Source organism: Cervus elaphus, chromosome 1 (genome assembly GCF_910594005.1).
Source record: "Cervus elaphus chromosome 1, mCerEla1.1, whole genome shotgun sequence".
Classification (NCBI taxonomy): domain Eukaryota; kingdom Metazoa; phylum Chordata; class Mammalia; order Artiodactyla; family Cervidae; genus Cervus; species Cervus elaphus.
This window is the reverse complement of record NC_057815.1, coordinates 58,016,285-58,040,889: the sequence shown is the minus strand read 5'-3', so window position 1 is coordinate 58,040,889 and position 24,605 is coordinate 58,016,285. Positions and strand designations below refer to the sequence as shown.

At 41.5% G+C, this 24,605-nt stretch overlaps 1 protein-coding gene across 1 annotated transcript; it reads right to left on the bottom strand.

The window, feature by feature from the left end:
• Positions 1-1,155: 1,155 nt before the first annotated feature.
• OVCH2 (ovochymase 2) lies at positions 1,156-24,345 on the bottom strand. The gene is made up of 16 exons (XM_043904009.1): positions 24,221-24,345; positions 21,246-21,355; positions 19,500-19,591; positions 17,849-18,021; positions 17,397-17,492; positions 17,013-17,164; positions 15,555-15,752; positions 14,409-14,424; positions 12,624-12,714; positions 11,556-11,680; positions 10,658-10,798; positions 10,153-10,283; positions 4,550-4,643; positions 3,677-3,808; positions 1,485-1,565; positions 1,156-1,262 (listed from the first exon to the last, which is right to left on the bottom strand). Exons 1-16 carry the CDS (start codon positions 24,306-24,308, stop codon positions 1,252-1,254), a joined length of 1,731 nt encoding a protein of 576 aa, XP_043759944.1. The 5' UTR covers positions 24,309-24,345; the 3' UTR covers positions 1,156-1,251.
• Between the last annotated feature and the right edge of the window lie 260 nt (positions 24,346-24,605).

Sequence of the window (24,605 nt, the reverse complement as noted above, 5' to 3'; positions counted from 1 at the left end):
GTAGTTCAGGCTGAGAAGACTTTGTTGAATATATCTCCTCCTGGTGGCCAAGAGCAGGAACCACTGCAGACACACCACAAAGAGGTTCCACCCGGGGTTTCTATGACTCATGCCATCCAAGAAGCCAAAAACAACAACAAAAACCCCACAAAAAACAAAACCCAGAAAATTCAGACTGCTTCTACCCCTCCTCATTAAAAGGAATACTCGTCCACCACACTCTGCTTTTCTGTGTTCCATCTGTCAGATAATTTATAACATTAAAAAATGTTTAGTTAAAAATAAGGTGATTTTTCTTTTGACAAAATATCAGAACGACAATCTGAAAGTTCCCTTACCCTCAGCCTCTACTGCCCCCTCACCGCGTTTCCCACAGGGACCTGTTACAGAGGAAACAAGGAAAGGAGAAAGTCCAGCTTCTCCAAGCTCACCCGCATACAGACGTAGCAGTTCACTCACATTGTTTCCAGCGGATGGACCTTGTAAGTCAGATCAGATCTGGCAAACGATTTACCCAACCCTACTGAATGAATCACTTGAATTGGGAATTTGATTCTGTGACTGAAAGTATTTCAGTGCTGCTTTGAGCAAAGGAACATTGACCACATCCCATCTAGCTCTATGTGATGGCTTTTTTGATGTGGCAACTTGGCCAGGCTACAGCCTCCAGTTATTCAATAAAACATTAGTCTAGATGTTGCTATGAAAGGATTTTGCAGATGTAATTAAAGTCCCTAATCAGTTGACTTTAGGTAAGGAATACTGTCTTGGATTGTCTGAGTGGGCCTGATATCATTAGTTGGAAAGGCCTTAACACAGAAGCCTCCCCAGAAGAGAGAAGAAACTCAGCTTGTGGAGAATGGCCTCAGCCCACATCTGTGAAATTCCAGAGTCCTATGATCTTCCCTTTCTGCCTGTGTGCCTTATAGATAGCCTTGCTTAGTCAGCCCCCAAATCCTGTAAGCCAGTTCCTGGAGAATTAGCTTGCTAGATCTACCATAATAAAATATCGCAGACAGGGTGACTTAGACAAAAATTTATTGCGTCACAGTTCTGGAGCCTAGAGGTCTGAGATGAAGGCGTTGGGAAGGTTGAGTCCTTCTGAGGATGAAGATGATAATGAGGGCCTCTCCTCTAGCTTCTGGTGTTTTGCTGGCCGTCTTCGGCATCCTTTGGTTTGTAAAAGATGGATCACTCCAGTCTCTGCCTTCATGTCCACTTGGTGTTCTCCATATGCGCAGGTCTCTCTCTCTAAATTCTCCCTTTTATAAGGACATCAGTCATATTGGATTAGGGCCAATACTAATGATATCATTTTAACTTGATTGCCTCTGTAAACACACTGTCTCCAAATAAGGTCACAAAACTTGTCCTTAGGTACTGGACATTAGAACTCCAATATTATCTTTTGGGGGTTCTTGGTTGAACCCTGGACTAATACACTATATGTGCTTCTCATGGTCATGTTCTCCAAAGCAGCTTACCAGAATCCTTGGATTCTTCAGGTGGTGCATTCCATGTCTCCAGAAACACGGATTCATTCTCTAATCCAGAGATGTTAAAATCTGGGTATAAGCATAATACAATTGCTCAGATCATGCAAACAAGGTCAGTGTTTAGGATTTATCAGAAAATTATCATTGTTAGAATTCTGAGGCATCTCGTCAGGTGGATTCTATGCGTATTTGAACTGTAAAGTGGGGTGTTTTAACTATAACCTGGGTTTGCCATAAGCAGCTATTTATCACTTAAAAAGAATGACCAACTCGAGAAACCAATAACTAGCTTTCCAGGGTTTGGACGGAGTGCTCATGGGTGAGAGAGCGCGGAAGGAAGCTGAATCTTCTGGTGTCTAGGGACCAGGGGTTGGTGACAATACTTCATGTCTCTGAGCCTCCCTCATGTGTCACACACCCTGGCTCCTGGCCAACTAGATCTCATCTGACTTAATCCTTACTGCGTTCTTACCATGCGTTTATTATTCTCCCATAATAAGACTGAGGAGGATAAATCTTAGAGGACACTTAGATCACACATCTAGTAAGGGAACTCCAACATTCAGACATACAGTTGATCTTCATTCTTTGTGGATTTCGAATTTTCAAATTCACCTACTTGCTGACATTTATTTGTTAATTCAAAACCAGTCCTCCTGGTACTTTCACAGTCATTCATGGACATGTGCAGAGCATGAAAAATTTGAGTCACTTGAAGCACGTGTCCTGGCTGAGGTCTCGGCCACACTCTGCTGTCTGTTTCAGCTCTCACACTGTAAACAAGTGGCCTTGCATTGGTCTGCTAGCACCACTTTCTGTTTTGTCCTGCTTTTTGTATTTTTGTACTTTTATTTTTTAATTTTCAGGCATGCTGCTGTTTTTATCACCTTAATTACTTTTTAAAAATGTCTTACTTATTTTTAAATGAATTTTTATTGCATTATAGTTGCTTTACAATGTTTTACTAGCTTCTGCTGTACAGCAAAATGATCAGCTATCTGTATCTGTCTGTCTATAATATATATACATACACGTATATGTGAGAGTCAGACTATTGAGAAAGCTCAGCACCAAGGAATTGATGCTTTTGAACTGTGATGTTGGAGAAGGCTTGAGAGTCCCTTGGACTGCAAGGAGATCCAACCAGTCTATCCTAAAGATCAGTCCTGAATGTTCATTGGAAGGACTGATGCTGAAGCTGAAACGCCAATACTTCGACCACCTGATGTGAAGAGCTGACCCATTTGAAAAGACCCTGATGCTGGGAAAGATTGAAGACAGGAAGAAAGAGAAAGGGATGACAGAGGATGAGATGGTTGGATGGTATCACTGACTCGATGCACATGAGTTTGAGTCAACTCCAGGAGTTGGTGATGGACAGGGAGGCCTGGCGTGCTGCAGTTCATGGGGTCACAAAGAGGTGGACACGGCTGAGCGACTGAACTGAGCTGAACACATATATATTCCTTCTCTTTTGGATTTCCTTTCCATTTAGGCCATCACAGAGCATTGAGTAGAGGTCCCTGTGCTCTGAAGTAGGTTCTCAGTTATCTATTTTATACATGTGTCAACAGTGTGTACATGTCAGTCCCAATCTCCCAATTCATCCTACCCCATCCCCCTTTCCCTCTTGGTATTCATACACTTGTTTTCTCCATCTGTGTCGCTATTTCTTCTTTGCAAATGAGATCATCTGTACCATTCTCTAGATTCCACTTATATGCATTAATATTTGATATTTGTTTTTCTCTTTCTGACTTACTTCACTCTGTGATAGTCTCTAGTCCACGTCTCTGCATTTTTGTGCTTTTTTTGGTGGTTGAAATGGCCCTAAACATAGTGCTTCAGTGCCATCTAGTGTTCCTAAGTACAAAAAGGCTGGGTTGTGCCCTATGTGATGGATAAACTTTGTTCAGGCACAAGTTACAGTGGTATTGGCTGTGAGTGAGTTCAGTGTTAATGAGTCAACAATGTATATTAAATAAGGTGACCTGAAACAGAAATACACATAAAACCAGAGGCTGATAGGAACCTAGCCCCGCATTACCCCAGGAGCCGTGGTTCAGGGTTCACAGAGTCAGTGAATAGAGAGTTGACTGTACCAATGCTGAGCTCTAAAAGTTGCTCTATTTACCACATCAGGAGGATGAGACTCAGAGTTGGTACCTCAGTCCTCTTACCTGTTTCATGAATGAAGGAAACTGTAGCCTGGAAGCCTCTGAAGGTTGTGTTTTCATTGGACTGGAAGCTGATGGACATTACCCCGGTGATGCTCACCATGGGGGTGGGGACAGCAAAGCCACAGAGGCGAGCTGGTTCAAGCCCAGCCCAAGCACCACAGGATCCAGGGCCCAGCACATAGACATGGCAGTGGATAGAAGCAAAAAGATTGTCCTTCAGGTAACTGTTAAGAAAGAAACTTTTCCGGTGGATGTCACAATTCATTTTCAAAATGGAAAAGGCAGACTGCTTCTTTGTACTACATATTTAACCCTGCTAACATTTCAATTCTGTTTATCTCCCAAATACTCCCACTGGGAATGCCACTAAGAGAACTGATTCCAGCCATTGAACTGATTTCAATGGCACTTTCCCCTCTGACCCCTAGTCTCTGTGGGCCTTCCACATTTTCTAATCAAATGGCTCTTTGATTTTCCCTGAAGCTCTCCCCACCCTCGCTCCACGCCTCCCCCCACAACTGGGGAGAAGGAGGAGAGGTGATGAGAGCACAGGGGAGGATGGAGATGTAGGGAAAGGAACACTGAGCCACATCCCTTTTGTTTCCTAAGAGGATTCCCAAGAAGGACCAGACCCAGATGCAAGCTAGGGAAGCCGAGGCTCCCAGGGAACGCAAACCTATTTCTTTGTTTGTTTTTTAAAATTTATTTATTTTTTAATTGAAGGATAATTGCTTTACAGAATTTTGTTGTTTTATGTTGAACCTCAACATGAATCAGCCACAGGTATGCATATGTCCCCTCCTGTTTGAACCTCCCTCCCATCTCCCCACCCCATCCCACCCCTCTGGATTGATACACTGCCCCTGCACAAACCTATTTCTTTCTTCCTTTCTACGTCCCCATGTACGCTCACATAGTCGGAAGTGCAGTCTCCATTTTCTTCTATTTTTAGGTCCTGAAATGAAAGCTGAGAAGGCTCCATGTTACATCCAGAGTTGACAATATGAATACATTAACTAATTTTGATTAAGCAGAAGAATTTCAATTGTTCAGCTTGCTCTGGAGCAAGATGAGAAAGGTAACGGGGCATTTGTGAATGAGTTATATTACTTAGGAAAAGATGCTAAACCACAGGCTCCCAAACCTCTCGAAACATGTAAGCACCTGATTATGAGCCAAATATAAAGGTGGGAAAACACACAAATATTTGAGTTCCCCAGTTGCCTCCTTAGAAGAGCAAAGAAACTTCAAAGAACTATGTTCAAGCAATCTGATATCCCTAACCAACTGAGTTTAAAGAAAGGAGCAGTGGGAGATAGAAATGATGAGGTAGCAGTCTAGATTTTATACATGCAGGTGATGGGGATTCAATGGATCCTAAACACTTAGCAAAAGACACGGAGGCCTGTATGTCTGGGACAGAAGTGGAGCCAAATGATGATTCATGGTAACAAGACATGGGGTCAAGGAGACAAGTCAGAAATAGGATTCATTCAAACATTTCTTAAATCCTTCCTGGAATTCTTTCTGAAAACAGATACTTTCAGTTACTCTGACCATTCTGTCTTATGCAAAGAGGTTTTAAAAAAGGAGGAAAATTACATAAATCTTTTTTAAACCAGAAATTTCCCACACAGGGGATCTATAATCCCTATAAAAAATAACTTAGAGAAAATTCAAAATATTTCTAAAAGTGAGGGGGTTGCAGAGGCTGAGATGGTTAGATAGCATCACTGACTCAATGAACATGAGGCTGAGCAAACTCCAGGAGATTGTGAAGGACAGGGAAGCCTGCTGTGCTGCAGTCCATGGGGCGGCAAAAAGTTGGACATGACTTAGCAACTGAACAATAAGAACAAACCTATTTTGTGTAATGTAATATTTAAAATTTCGAATTTAAAATGTTCAAAGTTGGTGAACAGAACAGGCAGAGCAATAAAACTCATGATGAATAATAACTTTTTTCTCTTTGAGTCAGATGGTCTGCACATAGTCATGACCTGTCCTACCAACTTACAAATGACTGTCTCAAACGGGCCCTGCAGGGAGATGCTGCTGCTGGCCGACGTGAGTGCATCTTTTCACCGATGCACAGCACTCAGTGTAATTGGTTGCACAGGTGTTTTTGAATCACTTCTAGCTCTTCCATGTTTAGACTTTCAACTAAATTTTGTCTTCTTCCTCTTTTTGGAAATATGCTCATACTTAATCTTTTCTCCTCTATCACTATATGGTGGTGGTGGTTTAGTCACTAAGTCATGTCTGACTTTTGCGATCTCATTGACTCTAGCCCGCCAGGCTCCTCTGTCCATGGAATTCCCCAGGCAAAAATACTGGAGTGGGTTGCCATGCCCTTCTCCAGGGGATCTTCCCAACCCAGGGATCGAACCTGGGTCTCTTGCATTGTAGGCAGATTCTTTACCAACTGAACTACGAGGGAAGCCCTACATACTTCCCTTAATCCTTCTACATAGCTTCCCTTAATCCCACTTCGTTTTGAACTGTCTGCCTGACTCTGCTTGGGTTTCAGGAACTTTTAGGACGAAAACAGCTACATTTGCCTTACTCCCTCTGTGTCTTCTCACATTTAAAACCTGTGTGATCTTGTTCTACCTCTGACATCTGATCTCACTTGACCTTTCAGATGCCACCACCTCCATCTCCTTTCAATTGTCCATCTCAATTATTCTACCTTCTTTATGAGGGGTTGAGGTGGGGACTGGATAACAGGTGCTCAGTCTTCCTTATTTTTAAAAAAGTTCTGTCTTTTTACTTTGCTAACATTTAAAAGCATGTTTGAAAAGAACAAAAGGTTTCAGAGCTGTACAATGGTTTCTCTGTGGAAGGGAGAGAGAAAACAGGGAAGGAGATTAAAATCTATCAAGAGGAGAGATGGTGGAGGGAGGGAGGGAGAGGAAGGCAAGCCAAAGAAGGGAGGAGTCCTCCTTCTCTTCAAATTCTAACTTTGGGTGGGAAATTCAAGCTGTTGGCCATAACTTTTTGTTTGTTTTTGTTTTAAAAGCTCTCTTCTCTGGACTGTCATAACACTGCACCAATTTGGCTCTTCTCCTAGGTCAGATCTTTTTTTTTGGCCTCAAATATACGAGAACTTTGAGATCTCGTTCACCCTTGCTCCTTCCCCATTGTTTTATAATCTGCTTTGTCTCCTTCATATACTTTCTTGCTTTCAATAATGAAAGAGAAAATGTTCTAAATAAATGCTTAATTCCAACCTTACCCTGACTGCAGTACCATCTACCTGAAGGCATGTCAGCCGACAGCACACTAGTGTGAAGTGAACAAGCATACAAACAGATGACCAAAACACCGCAGTCGAAGGCTCTATGTATTCTGTATCCTGACATTTAAAGCCCTCCATACTTTGATCTCAGCCTTGCCTTCTATCACTCCTCCTGCTGCACGTTATGCTAGTCCCTGAAACTGTTCTGCACTGCACTTTTGTTATCTACGTCCCACAATGTGTTTTGGTAACAGTTTAATTAATAAGGAAGAAATGCTTATTTCTTGAAAGGACTAGACATGGATGGAACAAGTTAACCTGGTATATAGGTAAAGGCAGCTTTTCAACAAAAAGTAAAGTGCACAGTTGCCTCTGCAACTCAAAAACGACAAAAAGTAAAGCGCACAGTTGGACAAAGTGGCAAAAAGTAAAGAACACAGTTGCCTCTGATCTCAAAAATCAAAGAATGATCTCTGTTCGTTTCCAAGGCAAACCATTCAATATCACAATAATCCAAGTCTATGCTCCAACAAGTAATGCTGAAGAAGCTGCAAGTTGAATGGTTCTATGAAGACCTACAAGACCTTCTAGAACTAACACCCAAAAAAGATGCCCTTCTCATTATAGGGGACTGGCATGCAAAAGTAGGAAGTCAAGAGATACCTGGAGTAACAGGTAAATTTGGCCTTGGAGTACAAAATGGAGCAGGGCAAAGGCTAACAGGGTTTTGCCAAGAGAACACACTGGTCACAGCAAACACCCTCTTCCAAAAATGCAAGGGAAGACTCTACACATGGAAATCACCAGATGGTCAACACCGAAATCAGATTGATTATATTTTTGCAGCCAAAGATGGAGAAACTCTATATAGTCAGCAAAAACAAGACCAGGAGCTGACTGTGGCTCAGATCGTGAACTCCTTATTGCAAAATTCAGATTTAAATTGAAGAAAGTGGGGAAAACCATTAGACCATTCAGGTATGACCTAAATCAAACCCCTTATGATTATACAGTGGACGTGACAAATAGATTCAAGGGATTATATCTGATAGAGTGCCTGAAGAACTATGGATGGAGGTTCGTGACATTGTACAGGAGACAGAGATCAAGTCCATCCTCAAGAAAAAGAAAAGGAAAAAGGCAAAATGGTTGTCTGAGGAGGCCTTACAAATAGCTGTGAAAAGAAGAGAAGTGAAAAGCAAAGGAGAAAAGGAAAGATATACCCATTTGAATGCAGAGTTCCAAAGAATAGCAAAGAGAGATAAGAAAGCCTTTCTCAGTGATCAATACAAGGAAATAGAGGTAAACAATAGAATGGGAAAGACTAGACATCTCTTCAAGAATATTAGAGATACCAAGGGAACATTTCACGCAAAGATAGGCACAATAAAGAACAGAAATGGTATGGGCCTAACAGAAGCAGAAGGTATTAAGAAGAGGTGGCAAGAATACACAGAAGAACTATACAAAATAGATCTTTATGACCCAGATAACCACAATGGTGTGATCACTCACCTAGAGCCAGGCATCCTGGAATATGAAGTCAAGTGGGCCTTAGGAAGCATCACTACGAACAAAGCTAGTGGAGGTGATGGAATTCCAGTTGAGCTATTTCAAATCTAAAAGATGATGCTGTGAAAGTGCTGCACTCAATAAGCCAGGAAAATTTGGAAAACTCAGCAGTGGCCACAGGACTGGAAAAGGTCAGTTTTCATTTCAATCCCAAAGAAAGGCAATGCCAAAGAATGTTCAAACTACCACACAATTGCACTCATCTCACATGCTAGCAAACTAATGCTCAAATTCTCCAAGCCAGGCTTCAACAGTACATGAACCATGAACTTCCAGATGTTCAAGCTGGAATTAGAAAAGGCAAAGGAACCAGAGATCAAATTGCCAACATCTGTTGGCTCATCAAAAAAGCAAGAGCATTCCAGAAAAACATCTATTTCTGCTTTATTGAATATGCCAAAGCCTTTGACTGTGTGGATCACAACAAACTGAAAATTTCTTGAAGAGATGGCAATACCAGACCATTTGACCTGCCTCCTGAGAAATCTGTATGCAGGTCAAGAAGCAACAGTTAGAACTGGACATGGAATACCAGACCGGTTCCATATTGGGAAAGGAGTACATCAACGCTGTATATTGTCACCCTGCTTATTTAACTTTTTGCAAAGTATATCATGAGAAATGCTGGGCTGCATGAAGCACACGCTGGAATCAAGATTGTCACAAGAAATATCAGTAACCTCAGATATGCAGATGATACCATGCTTATGGCAGAAAGTGAAGAACTAAAGAGCCTCTTGATGAAAGTGAAAGAGGAGAGTGAAAAAGTTGGCTTAAAGCTCAACATTCAGAAAACTAAGATCATGGCATCTGGTCCCATCACTTCATGGCAAATAGATGGGGAAACAATGGAAACAGTGAGAAACTATTTGTTTTGGGCTCCAAAATCACTGCAGATGGTGACTGCAGCCATGAAATTGAAAGACACTTGCTCCTTGGAAGAAAAGCTATGACCAACCTAGATAGCATATTAAAAAGGGGAGACATAACTTTGCCAACAAAGGTCCATCTAGTCAAAGCTATGGTTTTTCCAGTGGTCATGTATGGATGTGAGAGTTGGACTATAAAGAAAGTTGAGCGCCGAAGAAGTGTTTTTGAACTGTGGTGCTGGAGAAGACTCTTGAGGGTCCCTTGGACTGCAGGGAGATCCAACTAGTCAATTCTAACGGAAATCAGTCCTGAATATTCTTTGGAAGGACTGATGCTGAAGCTGAAACTTCAATACTCTGGTCACCTGATACGAAGAACTGACTCATTTGGAAAGCCCCTGATGATGGGAAAGATTGAAGGCAGGAGGAGAAGGGGGTGACAGAGGACGAGATGATTGGATGGCGTCACCGACTGTCTGGATAGGAGTCTGAGTCAGCTCCGGGAGTTGGTGATGGACAGGGAAGCAGCTGTGCTGCAGTTTCTGGGGTCACAGAGTCGGACACGACTGAGCAACTGAACTGAACTGAAAGCGCACAGTTGCCATCTAGTGGTAAGTGCGGGTAGTTGCAGGACAGAATACGCCGGTCTGATATCAAGTATTTAAGAGATTTGTGTGCCAGGTGCTAGGTTCTAGGTACAAGGGATCCAGCAGCAAATGCATCAGGTAAAAACCTCTACCCTCATGGTGTCCATGGGAGCGATTCTGTGGAGATTCACAGCCAAATAAGGGTACCTTAACTAGGTAATGTTTGGGGGCTTGAAAGACCCAGTTGCAGCTGGCCATGTCGCTGTAGTCTTCAGGATAGTGAAGACTCTGTATGAGGCCTTCTTCAAACAGGATCGTTAAGGAGTCACAGCCAGAATCTGCAATACAAAGGAGAAGGTCCAAGCAGCGGCATCACCATGGACAGAGGGGACCTCTTTGTTCTCACCCTTGTGTCCCCCACGAGAGATGCCTGAACTGACTCTTCAGGCAGAGCCATCAAGAAGGGGGAGGTCTGTGCACTGGTTCTGGAGAAGTCATCAAGCTCTCTTGGCTCATGTGGGTGGGCAACAAGCATGCATTTGCAAGACTGCACGAGGAGCCCCTGAACCCCCTGTCTCGCTGACTTTGGGCTCTTCTTTGCTGTGGAGCTCAGGGGGCCTTGGGTGGTCTCCCTACCCCTCATCTAATTCCTATGGGGCCTCAACTTCTGCAAAAGGTCAGCACAGTGTATGATAAGAGTAAACAGTTTTACCAGGAAGGTAGTTTGGTTTAAGAGATTTATAGGTGAGATTGAACCCAACGGCATAATCTGTGTTATCAGAGATGAAGCTCAGCCTTATAGCATTGGAGCCAATAAGAACTGATGAAGCCAGTCTCTCTCCACAGAATTTCGCTGCAACATAAGAAAGAAGAGTCTTTGCTCAGAGCCTAGAAAACAGCACCCGTTAAAAGACTTACAGGGACCTGAACATTCATGATAGTGCAGGGAACCAGGGCTTCTCAACCTTGGCACTACTGATGTTCTGAACTGGAACGTTCTGTGTGTTCAGGCTATTCTGCACATTGTAGGATGTTTTGCAGCATCCCTGGCTGCAAAAGTGTTTTGCAACATTCTCTCTAGTTGTGACAGCCAAAATTTGCTCCTGAGACATTGTTAAAGGTCTCCTGGGGGAAGTGGGGACAGGTCATATCATCTCCAGTTTAGAACCACAGGAATGCACCTCCATTTCTGTTTTTTACATAAGTAACTTTTGTCTCCTACTTATGGTTATCTGTTGCTGTCTTCCTTCTGAGCCAGATGAGGCAGGTAAAGGTTATTTTCATGTTCAAGAGAGCAGGATTCTGCCCAACAGGCCCTGAAAGGCACAACTGTAGGTCTGCATTTTACTCCCAATGGGCTCCAGGTCTGGCAGATGAGTCTAGGAAGCCTGGTTCCATGGGAAGCAAAGGTAGTAAGTGAAATGCACTGGGGCCTTCCAGTCCTCACACAGGCTCAGATTTCGTTCCTTTCCACCATCAATTCAAAGTCTCAACAGTAGAGACAGGAAGTGTGCTGTTTATAAATGCCTTGGGGCTAGACATATCATAACCAGGCCCCGTTAAGTCTTCCTAGCACTAGTGTCCATTTGACAGTGTGAAAATCCACTCACCAATAAGTGTGTCTTCTAAAGAATATATTGACAGGTAATTATGGTCACAAGACTCTGCATCAAAGTGGGAAAAACTGAGGAGCACGTGCATTCCCTCTGGTGCCAACAGGGTCCAGGCACACTGTCTGCAGGTAGACACATTGAGAGGGTGTTATTGTCAGATAGAAAGTGGCTGTCACTGTCCAATGAGTGGGGCAGAGTCAAACTGGAAGTGGGACAAAGGAATGGATAAAGAAGATATGGTACATATTTATGATGGAATATTACTCAGCCATCGAAAAGAATGAAATAATGCCATTGGCAGCAACATGGATGGACCCAGAGACTGTCATACTGAGTGGAGTCAGAGAAGAAGAATATTGTATGACATCCATTTTGTGGAATCTAAAAAGAAATGATACGAATGAACTTATTTACAAAACAGATTCACAGACTTAGAGAACAAACTTATGGTTGCTGGGTGGTGGGGGGAGAATGGAGGAGAGGGATAGTTAGGGAGTTTGGGATGGACATGTACACACTGCTATGTTTAAAATGAATAACAAACAAGGTCTTACCGTATAAGCACAGGGAACTCTGTTCAATGTTATGTGGCAGCCTAGATGAGAAGGGAGTTTGGGGGAGAATGGATACATGTATACACATGGCTGAGTCCCTTTGCTGTCCACATGAAATGATCACGACATTAGTAATCGGCTGTATTCCGATATGCTGCTGCTGCTAAGTCGCTTCAGTCGTGTCCGACTTTGTGCGACCCCATAGACAGCCACCTACCAGGCTCCCCTGTCCCTGGGATTCTCCAGGCAAGAACACTGGAGTGGGTTGCCATTTCCTTCTCCAATGCAGGAAAGTGAAAAGTGAAAGTGAAGTCTCTCAGTCATGTCCCACTCTTAGCGACCCCATGGACTGCAGCTCACCAGGTTCCTCCGTCCATGGGATTTTCCAGGCAGGAGTACTGGAGTGGGGTGCCATTGCCTTCTCTGAGATATTCTGATATAAAACAAGTTAAAAAAAAAGAAAAAACTGGAGGTGGGAGTTGGGGCAGAGGTGGCAGCAGGGGCTACTCACTGCTTGCTCTCATAATATAGGAAGGGGCTTTCTGGGAAGTGCAGCTCCCCCTCTGATGCTCTGACCACGCGATCCTGCTCACTGCATGTGGCTGGGAGGGAAAGCCATGAGAATTAGGATTAACAGTGATGACTAGCCACAGCAGCCTTCTCCCTCCAAAATGCACGCAGACACTGGGACCTCTCGACTCTTCTTCATGCACCCTTCCTTTCTCTATGAAATCTTTTCCTGTCTTGGTTTCTGTGATGCTTTATTCTTTTTTGTTCCTTGTAGATCTTGCTTAACTTTGAGATTCTATGATTTCTTCTCCTTTACTCCTCTTTCTCTGACCGCATAAATCCACTCTACAGATGCAGGTATTTCCTAGGTTCTATTCTCAGTTTTCATTTCTCTCTACATGAGCCTTCTGACCTCATTCACACTCTCAGTTTTAATTATTATCTCTACTTGAACTTCTGATTTTCAACCATCTCCTAGGTCTCTTCACCTTAAACTTAACATGCTGCAAATGGAATTCTTTTGTGTCTGCAAAACTGCTTCCACTTCTGATTTGAATACTTTTTGTGTTCTATTCTTAGCTTTTCATGCTCAGAGATTTGGTGTCATCCTCCACTCTTTTTTTCTCACCACCCTTAACTTTAGTGACTATCCAGTCCTAGTTCATCCTATTTCTATGCCCTCCTTTTCATTCTCTGGCCATTGCCCTAAATCAAGCCTTATTTTCTTATGTTTTGAACTAATGCATAATCTCATAATTCCACTATGCATTATTTCTCCTCCAGTTTATTCCCTATATACAGTTCTTACAGCACTTCAGTATAGCTCTAATCTATTTATCTAGTTGGTCAACTCCTATTACTCAATAAAGTCTAAATTTTTTTGACTGGTGTTCAAAGTTTCCATAATTTGGTCTCAAGTTATATGTTTAATCTTCTTTCCCATAAAACCCCTCACATAGCCTATACGTTAGCTGCTTTGACTCGCTGGGTCTCTATTACACCCTAAATTTTCCTATCTTCGTCTTTTAGTATCCATCTTCTGATAAGAATAATTCCTTGAGCTGGACTATTTTTCTTTACTTGTATCCCATCCTCACCTGACAAAATTCTATCCATCCTTTGTTCTCTAAGGTTCAGGTTAAAAGATGTTTGTGCTCCAAAGCCTCCCTTGTCTTTTTGTCTTTTTTTTTTTTTTTCCAGCTAGAAGCAGCCATTCTCTCCACTGAGCTTTCAGGGTACTCTTTTCCCACTTTGCTCTTTGGAGTTAGTTCCACAGACTCACAGAACTGCTGAGCTAAAGATGTCTTTGAGACCATCTGGTCCAAACTGCTTCCTTTTTGGATAAGGAGACTCAGGTTCAGAGGTGGAAAGGAGCTTGCCCAAAATCACAGAGTGAATTCACTGCAGACTTGCAATGTAACCCTGGGGTGGGTTCCCTGTGCTTTCTCAACAAGCTGAGCTCAGAAACCTGACCACATCTGCACCACTTCACCTCCTCCCTCATGTCTGAGATCCAAACTGAGAATTTGACAACTGTTTGTTGAATTGAGCTGGAGCTCTGGATTGACAAGAAGTGAACTGGGAGGGAATGTGGAGCTCCTGCTGGTGAGGGTGTGCCCTCACTGGCTGGGGATGAATGACCAAGTGCTCCAAGTGATGTTTTTATACATAGTGAGTATGGAGAATTCTTGCAGAGGAAGACTTTTGATTATAAAGGGAACCGATATTCAGAAATAGTAGAGATTAATTCATGCTCCCAGAAGAGCAGAAGATGAAAAATACCCACCTCTGGAGCTCTTTCTCTGCTTCCCTGGGAAAGAAAAAGAAACATGGGATTCAAGGTTTGTGGCATCTTGAACAATATTTCAAGAAGTTAGCATCTCCCTGGCCCAAAAGTGCAGAGGTTTTTAAGTCAGTTTGCAACTAATGAAAATATAATCTGTGGAAAGAACAGAAGGGATAAATTGACAAAGCAGCAAAGGGGCCTTTGTGTTTTAAGAAGATGATTCACTCTGTTTATTAAGTGGGTTCATTGGCTTGGAGATTACACAAAGCAAGAAGAGGTCGTCTGGGCTACCCTTCCAATTTTTCGTGAAAAGAGAGGCTGGAGATGGAAATAACATACCCACAACCATAAAAGAGTTGCTGAGATATCTACAACTTGAGCTGAGGACTGAAATACCTGCCAGTGTTCCATATACTTGAACACAGTCACAAGTTTTCCCTGAACTAGTTTAAATCAACCCCTTTGGGAAGAAACAGAAGTCCTATTGAGGTTGGAAACCACCAGTTAAGTTGGATTTGGAGGCACAAAATGAAGTTTCAATTAACTCATTGGTCAGTCTAGTAGAAGGATGTATATAGATCTTGGCCTTTTCAGATTTACAATACCTGGCTCTATGTCAGGCCTTCTCAGCCACAGCATTACTAACATTTGGGGCTGAATCCTTCTTTGCTGAGTGGGAGTGGGGGTGCTGTCTTGTGCATTGTAGGATGCTTAGCAGCATCCATGGCCCCCTACCCGCTTCATGCCAGTGGTTCTTTTCTCTCCTGTTGTGACAACAAAAAATGTCTCCAGTCCCTGTCACCTGAAGGGGCAAAATTCCCCCTGGTTGATAACCACTGACCCATGCTATAGCTTGCTGAATCTTGCTAGCACAGTAAGTGAGAAGTAAGTGGTGTAAACATATCACCAGCTGAGACAGTTTTAATTAAATGCAAATTTGACAAAGTCTAGAATGGATGTATTCATGTTTCATTGAATAGTTCTGTGCTGTGCAAATCACAGTTTGTCCTATTTTTAGACTCAGTAAATACCACAATCCTTATGTGAGACACTAAGATGAAAGCAGAGTCTGTCTCAATGGTCTTGACTTGCCTAGATTCTGCTGATGTTCTCTTTTTCCCTAGCTTCTTGACCTTATGTTTTGGCTTGATTACCAATTTGGATGTGTTTGTGGATCCAAGAAAGCACTTTAGTAAGATCTGTGAAGATCCCAGGGGATCCTTGATCGTCTTTTTGCAGATTGTTTTTCCAGCCTCGACCACAGCCCAAACCCCAGGAAGTCACACCAGCCAGAGTCCAAGTCCCTTTCTTATTCCGGCACATGAGGGAACCTCCCGAGTCTCCCTGTAGGGAGAAAAGATCTCTGTTACCATCATTGTCAGTGTCTATGCCCCTCAAAGATGCTAGACAAGGATCAATGAATTGACCAGTGAATTTCTTCGCTTCTGATACTTTGGACTCAAGGACCTAAGAGAACAGGCAAGTACAATTCACATTCATTCCTGAAATACCACTGCTGCTGCTGCTAAGTCACGTCAGTCGTGTCCGACTCTGTGCGACCCCATAGACAGCAGCCCACCAGGCTCCCCTGTCCCTGGGATTCTCCAGGCAAGAACACTGGAGTGGGTTGCCATTTCCTTCTCCAATGTATGAAAGTGAAAAGTGAAAGTGAAGTCGCTCAGTCGTGAAATACCACTGGAATCCACCAAATCCACCTCCTTCTTCCCCATCTGGGGCTTTCATCAGACATCAGATTGTCTCCTTCTCCTGTCTCATCCTACAGACTCAGAGAAGTCTTGTCCAGTAGTCATATTGACCTTAGTTCTTGGTCAGCAGGAGGGATGGAGAGAAAGAAAAGCTCCCATTATACACAAACCAGAAATCTCTAAGTAGGAAGGAGCCACCTATCCTTCAGGCTGGAGAACTCTGAGTTCATTGTTGGCATTGTCTTCAATGTTTGGTCTTTTGGAAAGAGCACAAGACCTCCTTTGAAATCACAGTCCTTGCTAAAAACAGGTTGTTTAAACTGTCCCTTTAATTTTTTTGGTCTTTTCTAATCAGTTATTTATTGGTAGTAAATAACCAAGAGATATCACTGACAGTCATCAAAAAGTTTAGAAACTAGGTATTTAATAACATATACACATTGAAAATATCATTATGATGTGTCACTAATAATTATGAATACTTTTGATATTTTAAACAAGGGGCTTTTTCTTTTTTTTCTTATTTTGAACTTTTTATCTTGTATTGAGGTATGAAAGTGAAAGTCACTCAGTCGTGTCCAACTCTTTGGACCCCATGGACTATACACTCCATGGAATTCTCCAGGCCAGAACACTGGAGTGGGTAGCCTTTCCCTTCTCCAGGGACTCTTCCCAACCCAGGGATCAAACCCAGGTCACTGATTAAAAATGATGTGATAATTTCAGGGGAACAGTGAAGGAAACTGTCCCTTTATTTTGACTTGACCTCCCTTCTCACTCCTGATCCTTCTTCCCAGAGTCTAGTCTTTCCTATAGCCTTATTTCAGCCTCTCTCATCTGATGACAAAGCTGAGGGAAGCTCTGTCTGGGACCTGTCAGCCTGACCACTCCCACCTACCTGACATGCATCGCGACCTCCATCTGGGAAGCCTGTGCAGAGAAAGGTCTGCCCACTGATGGGTTTCTCTAGGGTCAACAGAGCTGTAATACACTCATCCTGGGTCAAAATGGGCAGGTTCACTTCCTGCAAGACTTGCGGAGCAACACCATCTAGAAAACACAGACACGAGAACCCCAGCAAGGAGCTCTTTCTCCTCCCTGCATTGAAGATGCCCCCTTCAGGCTTGTGTTTCTTGGAAAGATTTGAAAGTACAACGTGGCATTCTCTATTTTTAAAAATGTTTACACACTGCATTTTACAAATAGATTAAAAATTCTGTTTTCTTATTACCTACCAGAAAGTTCTGATATCAGATTAAGAGCAGAGCATGGAAGTTCTTACTTTCATTCAAGCGGCCCCAGCCTGCGGTTGTACAAATAAATCCAGGCTTAAATTGTTCCCCTGGTTCTGGAAGACACATGGGCCCCACAAACTGATCTGAAGAAAAAGAGCAAGGCAGGGCTCATTTCATTCATGGAGGAGAGACACCACAAGCCACTCACCAACGGGCATCTAGGTGGCTCCCCAAAGGCCTTGTGATGTCTCTGGCACCTCTAGGGGTCTCTTGTCAAACAAAGAAAGACCCTTTCCTGACTCCACTTAATTGTATCTCTAAAGTCACAAGCAAAATGAGTTTCACGTAGGGGAACCCCACCTCGAATTTCTGTCTCAAAGTCCATGATCCAGAGATCTTGGGCACATGCTACATAATTTATACTTTAGGAACTGTGCTATGGAACAGGAGTTCTGGAGAACATGGGGTGGACAATTCAGAGTAAACTTCAAATGTTTACCAAAATGGAAAGCTCCAGCCATCTTCAAAAGAGCGATATCATAATCCATTGGTTTCTTGGTAGAGAAGTGTGGGTGTATGATGATGGTTTCAATGGTGAGGGTTTGCTCTCCTGGCTCCACATATCTCAAGTCATATTCACCAGCAGTAACATTGAAAGTTGATACAGTATGTCTATGAGGAGGAAAGAGTAAAAGGGATGGATTTCATTGAAGCTGAGTAGAGTTGTAATGGTTGGCAAACTGACCTCTTCAAAATGAGATGGATGGAGAATGCACATGTGCAGCTATTGAACAGAGAAAGTAAGAATGATTCCAAATATAGAGGTTCCCAGTGTGAGTGGGGGATTAGTGAAAGTGGCCTCATGTGGAACTAATAATAAGATAAACTGAATACTTTGCAATGTTATTTGTTAAGTGTCCAATTTGTGTATATACTATAATTCAGAGATCTAAAGCTACCCTGGATGGTTGACTTGGTTTCAATATCACTGATCTCCTTTGGGAGTATTTGGTGATTCCCATCAAGTAGGCTGCTTTAATGTCAGAGATCTAATACATAATGCATACCATGAAAGACATAATAGCATCACAACTCTGATATCCCAGAGTATGCATACACAGAGCTTTGGGACTGATTACAGCAATGGGAAGAGAGGATCTTCCCCTACTTCCTTCGTGTTTGTATTTTAGAGATCTAACGACATGGGAAAGACTGAAGAGCTATACTACTTCTACCTACTGCAAAGTTATCTGAAAGGAACTTGATAGCATGCATTGAGGTGGATTAAGACCTTTGGGATCTAGAAGGGGATCTCTGGGGATCCAGAAGAGATGATTTAATACAACATTGGAAAAGGCATCATTTTCTCTTGGTATACTTCCCTGGCTCTTGGCTATATTAGCTACCAAACCCAATGCAAAGCATCTCTCTAGCCTAACCACATGCCACACTGCAGTGAAATTATCAGTTGACTCTTCTTTAAACTATCAACTCTCAGAGGGCAGGATTCACCTCTGAGTCATCTTTGTATCTCTGGTAGCTATTAGTGTACAGCCTTAAGGAAATATCCAGAAGATGTTTGCAGACATGAAATGAAAGTGGGAAAATAGGGGCACATGATCTTGACTGCTGCTTTATGCGTATCAAGAACATTAGCAGCAATAGAACATTTGGAGCACACAAGAAAATGGATAAAAGATGGAAATTGTTAAAGTTCAGAGAGCCAGGGTCAATAGGAAGGAAGACACAGAAGCCTTCTTCATGTTTTATTGGCCTTCTTTCATTTTCTTTTATTCATTCATTAAGATGCATAATGAGCGGGATGATTTTTTCATTGGAATTTAAGAAAACAAGGGGAGAACTTTCACAAATCTATCTTTGTGATGCTTTTTTTTTCTCACTTGGATATTATTCTTTATTAATCCAATCACTTTAAATATCAAAGTATTCACTCCTATAAGGAATGCATGTTTTCTATCAAGTTTAGCACCCGTGACAATGTCTTTGAGCCCTATTTATATTATGCAACCAGCATATCTTCCCCTAAAGCATACATTGCACCATCCCATATTTTAATAGAGTTATTGCTGCTGATTCCCAGGAAGAAGAAAGGTAATTTGACCTTTATCAATTGGCTGGACTTTCCTTACCTGTTTGCAACGCAGTGAGCAGCTGTGATCACCCACTGTGGGGAGATGATGGTCCCACCACAGACATGCTTCTGCCTTCGTTTCAGAGACACCTGAGTTGCAAAGACCTTAAATGGGAGCAAGTTAATGCCCTGGGATCCCCCCAAACCTGGAGACTGAACATATTCTGAAAAAGAGACCCAGATATCTTACTCATAAATATCAGAAATCTGAACTGTGAAGTGGTAGACCAATCACACTATATTTCACAAAGAAGAGCAAAGCTGGTCTCAGAATATTCCCACCCCTGGTCCACAAGAGAGGTAGTTAACTTGAGGCTTTAGCAAGCTGGTTACAAAAATTGTGGGTATTTATTTATATGATAATGCTCAGCCAGTATGTTACTCTAACAATATGAATGATATCTGTGAATGAAGAGAGAGAGAGAGAGAGAGAAAGAAACATAAGATATAGCATAGACTAGATGAAAAAGTTTGAGATAAAGACAAGGTGAGGAATAAGGGAGTCTTCCAAAGTCTGTTCCAATTCCTCTAGGCATCCTAGAGAAATAGTTTGGATTTACTACTTTCTTAACAGTCTTTAACTATTTAACCATTACAACTTTTTCAATCTTATTTTTAAATCTATCTCTACAGTTTATTTTCTATCATGTCTTATCCTGCTCATGATACTTGGCTTGACTCCAACATGACTTAGAGGGTACAATAAATACTTTTACTTCCATTGTTGAAATTAGAAAAAAGCAATTTTTTAGAATTGTCTCCTTGTTGATAAAAAATTTTCCTATGAGCAATTAAAAAAAATAATACAGAGAAAAGGCTAAGAATAGAATAAAGCACAAGTAAGTAAAAGTCAGTGAATCATCCCTGACTATGATTTAAATGTGAACTTCTAAATTGACTGGCCAACTAATTGACCAAGTAAGAAACTGATAAACCAATTCTTCAACCAAATAATTCATCAGTTAATCAAATAACAATGATTCAGCCATTCCATCAACCCACTGAACAAAAATTCAATCAACCAATCATTGCTAAATATCCACTGATCTAAAAGTTAATTTGACTCAAGAGAAGTGAAAATATAAAACTATCACTCTACTTACAAAATGAAGAGACAAGATGGGTCCCAGGGTAAAGAAAATTAGGAGACTTTCAAAGACGATAAATGAGAAAACCATAGTCTAGGGGCAGATGCACAAACTCGTTTCTATAGGCACAGAAGGACCAGGAAATTACATTGACACAGAATTCTTAGGACACTAACTGCATACTAAGGAGACTAACTATATACTATAAACTCTTGATTGTTCCCTGAAGGGCCCTATGGTATAGGTATGAACATTACATCCCAAACATAAAGTAGACCCATGGATATGACACCGTTGACTTCACTCATCACCCTTACTATAACAAGATTGATATATTTTAAATATGTTTATTGAATCAGAAAATTATTTTTTAAATTACAAATTTGAAGTGGGATTTTTGTCTTAGGGACTGAAAGTTTGGGATGGCATTTCTAAATTTTGGAGTGAGCCAATAGTGCTTGTGACTATTCTGAACACATCTTTTCTAGAAGTCAACTCATGAACATCAGGAGGGTCTTGGGTCCTTGTACACCCTCATGAGATCTCTGGTGATGAACTAAGCAGAGTGGAGCATACAGATGAGTAGCATGGGATCCTGAGAGATCCAATCTTGAGGCAGCTCATAATCCCACCAGAGAAGGTTTCCTGAGACTTACCTGCCAAGGGTAGGAACCCTTTGCCACTTGCCTTCCCCCAACGATGCGACTGAAAATGTTCAGGTAGTTCAAAGGTTGTGGCTTCACTGGACTCTGCCCACAAGTAGGAACTGGGGAGGGAAAGACAAGCATTTAGAGATTAGATAGCTCTTAGTTCTGAGGTATACAGGAAACTCTTCTGAGCAAGAAATACTGTAAGGCATAGAGCATGTAGAAATAGTACAAAATGGCTTTAAATTAATTGTGGGATTTACTGTGATTTGCAGTATAAGCAATTGTTCAGCTTTTTCACATAGAACCTGCATATCATGAAGATCTACTTTTCTGATATGAAGATTTAGGGCCTCAGAGGTAGATCTCCACTGGGTTAGCACAAATACAGTCCCCTTTTGATTCTAAGCCATCTGGCCCCTTAGAGGCTCCTCAGAGCGCTCTGTGCTTCTATGTCATTTATTACATTCCATTGTGGCTATTCTTTCAAACTCACTAGACTGATGCCCAGACGTTGCTCAATTAATTGGTTGAATGGGTGATACTATAATTTGCCTTAAACTTGAAAAAAAAAAGTAATTTTATTGATTTATTTACATATTTCTTTGGCTGTGCTGGGTCTTTGTCGCTCTGTGGGCTTTTCTCTAGTTGTGACAAGCAGGGGCACACTATCTCTGGTTGCAGTGCACAGACTTCTCACTGCAGTGGCTTCTCTTGTGGAGCACGGGCTCCAGGGCATGCGGGCTTCAGTAGTTGGGGCACGTGGGCTCAGTGGTTATGTCTTCCAGAGCCTAGAGCAGAGGCTCAGTAGTTGTGGCACGTGGGATCTTCCTGGATCAGGGATCAAATCCATGTCTCCTGTATTTGCAGGTAGATTCTTTACCACTGAGCCACTAGAGAAGCCCCTGTAGTCTACCTTTGACTGTATTTGTGTTAGCATCTTTTCCTCTGTTTGACCCAGGAGATGAAGTCTCTGATCATGGTCAGTAGTGCCTGGCACAGTCAAATATTAGATTTAATTCTCTCTACAAGTGGAAAGTAACAGATTGTTTAATGATAGTGGACTAGAAAGGAGACAGGGTCCTAATTCACATATCAGAATGGTGTTAGGATAGAAGGGTTGCTAGGTAATGGGAAAAAGAACTCTTTCCTTTTTATGGAAAAAATTTTATCCTTGAAAAAGCTACATTTACTTAGTTACCCTCAATGTTTGTTCTGCATTTTTTTTTTTTTTTTTGCTTTATTTTGGACTCCTCAGCTAAGAGATGGGCTAGGTTAAAATGCTTAAAACACATTGTTAATTTTTAGTTTGCCTAATTATCAGTGACATCAAATTTTTCAAATTTATTTACTAGTAACTAGTGTTTATTTTTCCATGTATTGAAGTTTTGTATCCTTTTCTCATATTTCTACTTGGTTGCTTATGCTTTTACCTTTTTGTGATGGAAAACTTAAAATCTCTACAAAAGTAGAGAGTACAGTATAAATGAACCTCCATGTACTTATCATCCTGCTTGGTAATCAGGGAAGATCCATCTTCTGTCCTTACTGCAGGTCATTCTTTTCTACATGTTCTCTAGGAAGGCCTAGAATGCTCTGCCTCATAATTGCCCCACTTCTTTACCTAGCTGAATCCTCTAATCCCTATTCTTCAGCTTGGAGATCACTTCAATTGAGACGTCTTCCTTGATTTCCTCAAACTGTGTTAAGTGTCTCTCCCATATAAAACCCTTTCCTCTCCCTTTTTATAGTTTTCACCAAGAAATAGTGGGATAGAAAATTCTTTGCCTGGATCCCTCCTTTACCATGAACTATTTGAGGGAAAAAAGTCTGTTTTATTCATCTCTGTATTTCCAAGGTTTAGCACATTCCTAGCATACAGTAGACACTTAGAAAAGTTGGAAGGATGGACAAATGACTTTTCTTGAGAAAATATCTGTAAAAGCATAGCTATTTAGATCAATATGTTAAAATATACAAAACTTTTTCAAATAGCTTCTCATTTCATTTCCATACTCTGCCTATAAATCAAGCACTATTATCCCCACATTACAGATGGGAAAATGAAGAATCAAAGAGATGCACAGTTAATTAATTACAAAGCACAGATGTAACACTGTCTTTTGATTCTGAATCCAGAGCAGGCATAACACTGAATCAGAAGCTTATTTTCTAGCTGTTTCAGTTAACTGAATCATAAATACCTTTGTATACACAAAATTTAGTATTTCCTGAACTCGTTGAAGGAAAGATAGAAAATATGATTCTTGAGGTACAAATCTGACTATGAAGAAGATTGCCAAGAACTGTTCTCAGCTTATGTTACTTGAAGAAAAAAAAAATCATTTATATGCAAAATATACTGCAGTAAACAGGCTTCACATCTACTATTTATAGCAGTATACTGTATACAGTAAACTACAGTAAGTGAAGTTGCTCAGTCGTGCCCGACTCTTTGTTACCCCATGGACTATATAGTCCATGGAATTCTCCAGGCCAGAATACTGGAGTGTGTAGCCTTTCCCTTCTCCAAGGGATCTTCCCAACCCAGGGATTGAACCCAGGTCTCCCGCATTGCAGGTGGATTCTTTACCAACTGAGCCACCAGGGAAGATCAAACTACAGTAAAAAGCAGTATAATTTTTTAAAAGATTACAAATGCTTCCAAATTTATGCTGATTTCTCTAATTTGTTCCATTAAAGGAGTTGGGATTGTGGAATGTGTTCAAATAAATGAATAATTCCAGTTTTTTCCAGATCAGTGCAACCTATCCACGTTGTATTTTATATTCCATAAATTTTCTGTTCAGTTTAATATGATGACTGCAGGACAGAAGTCCAAATTAATTACATGAAATCTAATTAGATCTCCAGAATATATTTGCTTCTCCTGTTTTCCCAAAGGAATATGGAGTGAAACTGTGATACCCACTGCCAGCAAAGGTTATTTCTTCAAAGATAGTGATAGACTTCCGAGAACTTACCTTTGGGGAGAGAGAGAGTTGCAGATTCACTCTGTTCCAAAAAGATTATTCCAAATAGTAAAATGAGCTTCTTCTTGCTTATATGCATTTTGAAACTCAGAATTTTCCCCTGAAATTTTAGAGAGACTGAAGAGAACCAAAATAGAAAGCCTTGTGAGAACAGAAATATACCAACTTAAAAGAAGGTTACTCATTAACCAAGACAGGAGGCATTCAACCATGTCCAAACGTTTCTGAATGTGGTTTCTTGCAAAGATCTTTGAAAGATGTGGGGAGTCAACCACAGTAGCATAGTCTTGATCAAGCAATAGTACATGTGTCTTTACACCCACATCCCTTTACACTCATTGCTTCCCCCAGAGTTTATCTGGTAAGCCAAGAGGTT

Excerpts from the sequence above, each read along its gene's own strand:
- OVCH2 (XM_043904009.1), bottom strand. The coding sequence starts at position 24,308 with ATGCATATAAGCAAGAAGAAGCTCATTTTACTATTTGGAATAATCTTT. Across the intron at positions 21,356-24,220 it reads AACTCTCTCTCTCCCCAAAG|TTCCTACTTGTGGGCAGAGT; the intron begins GTAAGTTCTCGG and ends TTCCCTCCCCAG. Across the intron at positions 19,592-21,245 it reads AGGGTTCCTACCCTTGGCAG|GTGTCTCTGAAACGAAGGCA; the intron begins GTAAGTCTCAGG and ends TTTGCAACTCAG.